Here is a 7,626-nt window from a genome sequence, read left to right as displayed (position 1 = left end):
CGTGCACTGCACGGGTGGTAATGTAGAGTGTTAATCGAAGTAGATCCTTTCTACTTCATACTATATAGCTTTTGGAGTGAAGATGTAAGATTAATTCATTAGTACTCCTAGATATTTCGATGAAAATTTTTAGAAGTTATTTTTATTTATGCATATATGTGTAACGTTATATCTCGTAATTTTATTTATAGTACTTTGTGATTTTTTTTCTATTTATCTTGTTAAATTATGCGAGTTTTAAGGGAGACTTATTGTTATTAGATTGCCTTCCTAGATGTTAATTATATTCATCTTATTAATTATACAGAATTTTTCCATGGCAGCCTCGAACTTTGACAGATTACACATGGTACCCGTCATTTTTAAGTTTCTACATATGTTACCACCGTGTTTACCTTTTTGTTTCTCAGAATACACTCTTCGACAAACTTACGTCATAGCGTCGTTATTCTTGTGAGTAATAAGATGAGTAATTGAGTAAGTTATATTATTTGTCTTATTATTTATGTATTAAATATTAGTTTATTAGATAAAATAAGAATTTAGGTATTAGATGATGAGTCTTAATGTATTAGATAACAAAAAAAAATGTGTCACAAGTCATAGGAGTAACGACATTATGACGAAAGTTTACCAAAACGTATTCTGAGAAAAAAAAAAAAAAAAAAAGGTAAACACAGAGGTACCTAACCACCAACCTACCTCGACCGCGCCACCTCTACTCTTACACTCACCAACCCTAACTCTTCCCCCATCTCCACCCGACTTCTTTTCCCACCACGCGTCATACCCTCCCTTCCTCCAACCGCCACTTAGACCCTTCATCCCCGCACCCTTGCTCACCTTCTTCGTTGGTAAGCTTCCCCCCCATCCCGCTCGACAACCCAACCACCCAAGCCTACCGCCCTGCACATGATCGTCTTCGCAACCGTCATCCCAACCACCCATTGCCGACCCTCCTCAAGCACAGTTCCTTTGCCCACCGCCTCTCGCTCTTCACCTACACGCCTCTCCCTAGGCACATCTTCCCTCTTTAAAACTCTAATTGGAATTAAGTAGCTAAAATAGTTTTTGGACCCTAATTTTTAAATTAATACAATAAAGTGATAAGTTAATGCTTAAGGACTGAAAATAAAATTATTACTTGATCAATTGTGAATTTGGATGAATAATTGTTGAATTTGTCAATAGTTTGATACTTTGATTTATACTTTTAAGAAGAATAAGATTTTTTTTTATGAGAATGCTAGGTGCTAAAAAGATAATGGAAAATAAAAATACACGAAAGATCAACTAAGTTTTGAATGACATTCAATTACATTTTTGTTTTTAAAATACCTTTCGTCTTTAATACTTATAAGTATTGTTTACCCTTTTATATGTACAATCTAATTAATGTTTGATTTGTTTTTTTTTCTACTATGACATAAATATACAATTTTTTTTTATCTCAATAACCTACCTTGAAGCAAGTATTTATTTTTTGGGATATCAAATTATATTTTTGAAATTAATTTCAAAGAGGATTTACTTTTAAACAAATAGCGTCAAAACCTTTTTTTTTTTTTGACACGACTTGAGACTCATATAACCCGAACTCGATTGGATCGGAATATCTACTTTAGAGGTCTAATAAGAAGAGATAGAATTATCGTAGAATTTGTTATCGATAAGCATTAATTAAGGCAATTTTTAGAACTTTTGTTAAACATTAGCAGAATCCATGGTTAGAGATAATTACTTAATTGACGGAATCATCGCATTCTCTATTTCTTCTTTAATTAAGTTTCTCGCCACCATTAAAATTATACTCTCCCTTCTCACCTTTCGTATAATTAATATAGATCTTGATTGCCATATAGTGCCCTTTGGTCCTTCCTCATGCTTGATTCTATCATTGTGGTAGCCATCTCGTTTTATCAACAAACGTAGGACTTATTATGGTTAAGCATATGTTAAGTACTCGTAACACACTTACCACCATATGTACCGGACTATATACACTAATGTTAGTCATGAACGGTCAGACTAATCATACATGCCAGCACTGTTGACAGAGGGCAGTTGTCTATTACCTCACTTGTCTATAATTACACTTTTAAGCAAGAAATCTTATGAGCAAGAAATAGTAGTAAAAATATCTAAAGAAATTTTTGTTAGCTTTCAATGATAATTAAAAATTAAAAACCTTTGATCCATGTAGCACAAGAGTTTGTAAGACCTTGAGTTTCACTTCCATTCATTCTCCTCGTTTTTTCATTATGGTTCAATAAACGCATCAACCTTTAAAATTTGATGAAGCAATTATGTCCTCAGCAATCAAGTGAAAGATTATAAGGATGACGATTGTTCTTTGTGGTTTGACTTACGCGTTCGATCAGTTTTGGTCTTCGTACTACTCCATACTATATATCTTAGACGACACCGTATTCAATTCTCCATGGAATTGACCACTTATTGCAATTATTCATAATGTTTAACAATCATTATAATTCTTGATAAATTTTTAGTTACGTTTCTTAGGTAAAGTGTAGTTAGATTAAAATAAAAATTTATTTGCTTAATATATATTCGGGATCTTTAAATATGGAAAATGACCGGTGATTTTAAAATATCTCCTAAAATCATGTTCTCCATGATTGGTCGGTGATTTTAAATGGCTGAAATATAGGTTTAAATCCGAGATTCACAGACCAATTGATTTGAAGCAATTTATAAAAGTTGACCTTTCTGTTTTGACTTGATATGGGCGAGATTTTTCGCAAGATACTCTTATTTGTTTACAATGAGAATATTGTTTCCTAGAATACCATAAATCTCTCCTAAAATCAATTATACGAAATATCTCCTAAAATAATTGTAATATTGTTTATAATGATAATGATAATATTGTTTCCATGATTAGAATACAATAAATATCTCATAAAATCATCTGGTCCGAGATTCACGCGCCTATTCAGATTTTGTAAAATATGAACACTTGGAAATGGAAATTTTAAAAGTGGATGACATGGCGATAGGAAGGGACGTGACACGTGGAGAAAGAATAGGTAGCCGGTTACTACTTTAATATAATATATGATTATAAGATAAAGTTCCTAAATTACCCTTATTACTAATTAATTTGAAAGTTAAAAGTAAAGAGAGGGAAATGAAAATATCTAATTAATTTACATTTATGCCCCGGGTGTTAGTAACACCCAGTGGCCCATCTCATTTTCCATACCGATAAGTAATGAAAGGATAGTAACGAGCTAACGATATTGATAACAAGTAAAAAGATAAAAATGGGTAATAGTTTAACACATAAGTTTAAAGATACAGTACTCCTAACAAGGAAGTGTTAATACGATATTGGGTGTTACCGAGTAATTGAATAAAAAAACTTAAATGCCGTAAATATTCTTGCAGTATTATACCTGGCAAGATGGTCATTGTAGTGATATTGGATACCTGGCAAGGTGATTGTGGTGATATTGGATATTTGTGTCCAAGGAGTACATGTTAAAATTTGTCATATTTAAAGAATTATGAATGTAAATTGTTCTCTAACTAAAACCTTAACATTTCTTCACTGGATACAAGTTAGAAAAACCGTTATTATTATTATAATTATCTTTAGGATAATGTTAACGCCACTACCATTTTTATTAATGTCACTCAATTACAAGTCAATTATACGATATCTTACTATTTACTCTCTTACAATTTGAGTGATATTAACAAAAATGGTATTGGCCATATCATCGCCCTATCTTTATCAGTGCACAGTGCTACAGCTGGATTCCACGTTACATTTCATTACATTTCTTTACCCCCACTTTTTCTCTAATCATGATTCATGAGTTTACTTCTACACTTCTACTACTATTCTTACGAGTTACTCCGTAGGAATCATCTTAAAACAATACTACCCTGCAACACCATCTTCATAACTTACCTTTGATAAATTTCCGACCTCGAGCCGAAAATAATAACGTTAAAAACCTCGAAATCAGTCATGTCTAACGCAAATCTAATATCAGAAACCTTCGTTAGACCCGAGATTGAGGTAGACGAATCCAAAACAGTTCATCACTTGAATCCTTTTGACTTGAGTCTGTTGTTAATAGACTACGCACAAATTGGCTTTCTTTATTCTAAGCCATCTAATTTCACACCCTCTTCTTATCTAAAACTCCTTATATCCTCGCTTTCGCGAGCTCTTGTCCACTTTTATCCACTCGCAGGCCGACTCGTATCTGTCCCCAACCAATTCGACCATTCGTCCTACATCTACGTAGACTCCTCCAAGGGTCCTGGTGCCAGGTTCATTCATGCATCTTCCCATGACGTCACTATGTCTCAAGTTCTGAACCCGGAGGCAGAATTTACAAGTGTGTTTCGTTCTTTTTTCGAACTTGGTAAGACGAGTATTAACCATGATGGTCATACTGAACCGTTGTTATCGGTTCAGGTGACCGAGTTAAACGATGGCGTATTTTTTGGTATTTGTTTTAATCATTCAGTAGTTGATGGTGTTTCTATTTATCATTTTCAACGTGTATGGTCCCATATTTTTATGGGAACATTTTCGTCATCTATCCATCTCCCGATTATCAAACAGCCCGAATCTATCTTTGGGCATGGAGTCATTACCCTCCCCTACCTTGACCCGGAGGAGTTTGTTATCCGGCCTACAACAACAACTGAAGACGACTTAATGGGTAGATTCTTCCGATTCTCGCCTCAATCATTACAAAAAATAAAATCCATAGCTAATTCAGACGCAAATGTTACGAGTGGTAAACCAATTTCTACATTTAAATCATTAATAGCATTTGTATGGAAATGCATAACCCGGGTCAGGAACATAAACCCGGATGAATTGACAACATGTGGGTTACCCATTAATCTTAGACCGCGGTTCAACCCGCCTTTGTCGGATGATTACTTTGGTAATTACGCGATTAAAGCATGGGTAAGTGTCAAAGTGGGGGACCTACTAAATAATACTGTCGGGTGGGCCGCGATGTTGCTTGATGGGATCGTAGAGGCCCAAGATGACAAGTCGGCAAGGGATAGAGTTAAACGGGCCATGGATATGGGGCCCGAAATAATAGTTCCGGCCCGAAAACGCCAGTCTAATGACGTGCTAGTGGGTAGTTCGCCCAGGTTTAATCTTTTAGAGAGTGTATTTGGGCTTGGTAGGTTAATCGGGTATCGAGGCGGGTACGGGAACAAATGGGATGGTAGGGTGAATCCATACATGGGAGTTGAAGGTGATGGGAGTGTGGATGTGGATATACGTCTTCTGCCTCATACTATGGATGCTCTTTTGTTGGATCATGAATTCATGTCTTTTGTGTCACTAGATAAATAAGTATTCACATTGATTTGGTTACCAACGTTTAGGTTTTGTGTTGAGGAAGGAAACGATATTTTTGTACACCCGATGGATCTTAGAATTTTTCCTCCTCTATATAGGAGGGATAAATAATCTCGTAATAATTTAATCAGGTATCTTGTTATATTTTTCTCGATGTTTTAGGTTTTGCGGATTTTTTAATGTCGTATTGTGTTGTATCTGTTTTCAAAATAATTGTACTCATTTTATCATTAGTTAAGGAATAAGATTAATGTTTGAGTCTCAATTACTAACATAAATTATTAAATTATTGGTTGTGCTTGTTTTTCAAATGGTATCATTAGCTAATGATTATGAAGTTCCAATTTTCAAGTATAAATCCAATTTCCATGTAATAAGGCGTGAGAGTGAGACACAAATGTTTAGGTGTCAACTATAAAAACAATTTCTAAGTCCCAATTATTTATTTACGTTTAGTTTTGATACAAAAATCAAAAAAAGATAAAAAGATCAATCATTTGATAATAAGTTGATTAAATTAAAGGTAGATAATCATATCTATATCTATATCTATAAATACTATTAAAAGGCTAGGATAAAAATGCCACGTAGACAATGCCACATGGGATGAAAAAAAGCCACGTACACAATAACAATGTGACTTGGCAAACTAATATGACATGGATTATCAATTTATTATTATATTGCATTAATTTAATTCACTTATTTTCTTTAAAAATCCATCCATATTCCATTAGCTTTAAACTTAATTAACTAAAAAAAAACTACAATAAAAAAATACACGTTAACTATAAGTTAATAATTTTAAGAAATATCATATGGATTAGTATTATATGTATTCGAAATAAAATAAAATAAAAAACTGAATACATAAGAAATTAAGAACGAAGAAGAATAAATGAAGTTGAAAAAAAAAAATTGTATTGTCAGATTTGTCGCTAATTCACTACTTTTTTTTTTGAAAGGTTCTAATTCACTATTGTTGTTATTATAACTTTGTTGTATATAGAAGATGTTTTATAGAACTAATTAATCAACAAATGAGTATTAAATATCATATAAAATATTTTATTAGGAAAATATAAAATATATGGAAAAAAATATTTATTTAATTTAAGTAATTTACAAACAAATTCTGTAAATATTTAAATGAAATTAAACACTAATAATAAAGTTCTAAAAGGGTAGTAATACCGTGTATTTAGTACATGAAATTATTTCACGTAAAGGATAAGGTTTTGGAAAATATAAAATATCATATAAAATATTTTCTTAGGAAAATATAAAATATATGGAAAAAAAATATTTATTTAATTTAAGTAATTTACAAACAAAATCTGTAAATACTTAAATGAAATTAAACACTAATAATAAAGTTCTAAAAGGGTAGTAATACCGTGTATTTAGTTCGTGACATTATTTCACGTAAAGGATAAGGTTTTGGAAAATATAAAATATATGGAAATGAAAATATTTATTTAGTTTAAATCATTTACAAACAAATTCTGTAAATACATAAGTAAATTAAACACTAATAATAATAGAATTTTAAAAGGATAGTAATACCATGTATTTAGTTCATGAAATTATATCACGTAAATGATAATTTAAATGAGACCTTCTCCATTCCACTTTTATTGTTTAATTATCCTTTAAAATTTATTCCAAATTAATTATTTTTTCAAAATTTAGTATGATAAATGACTTAACTATTAGTATCTATACAATATAATAAAAAGGCAAGATGAGTAGTTTATTATTTGACGTGTGTCATGTTAAGCAATTTTAAGTGCCACATTTTATGTTATTTTTCTTTGTATTTTATCTATGCAATATAGTTAAAAGCATACTTAATGAATTTAATTTTTAATCCACGTGTAATTTTTCTATTGATTACTAATAATTCAATTATATTAATTACTTAATTATCTAACTAAAAGTAAGTAATTATCTAACTAAAAGTAATCTCTAAATACCATGTGTTACATGCTTATAAAATACAAACAAAATAAAAAAATATTAGTGGCAAACACAAAAAACAAATTAATACAAACTCTTTGTTTTCCTCTCATAAATTTGGTATTAATTTACATATTCATTTAACTTTTTTTTCTTTTATTTAATATTTGGTCTTTTGGTTTTCCTCACAATTATTATACTTTGTATTTATTTCACCATTTTTTTATCTCCCCCTTAGTTCACACAATATTCTTCTTCTCTCAAATAAATTATTGAAATTAATTTGATAATTAATTACA

General features: G+C 31.2%; 1 protein-coding gene across 1 annotated transcript; it reads left to right on the top strand.

The window, feature by feature from the left end:
• The first annotated feature begins 3,798 nt into the window (after window positions 1-3,798).
• On the top strand, window positions 3,799-5,613 carry LOC141632096 (putative acetyltransferase At3g50280). The gene has a single exon (XM_074444676.1). It carries the CDS (start codon window positions 4,001-4,003, stop codon window positions 5,360-5,362), a length of 1,362 nt encoding a protein of 453 aa, XP_074300777.1. The 5' UTR covers window positions 3,799-4,000; the 3' UTR covers window positions 5,363-5,613.
• Window positions 5,614-7,626: the final 2,013 nt, after the last annotated feature.

The sequence above is a fragment of the Silene latifolia genome, chromosome 2 (assembly GCF_048544455.1).
Source record: "Silene latifolia isolate original U9 population chromosome 2, ASM4854445v1, whole genome shotgun sequence".
NCBI classification, from domain to species: domain Eukaryota; kingdom Viridiplantae; phylum Streptophyta; class Magnoliopsida; order Caryophyllales; family Caryophyllaceae; genus Silene; species Silene latifolia.
Note: the sequence above shows the minus strand (reverse complement) of the source record. Positions and strands in the feature narration are given on the sequence as shown.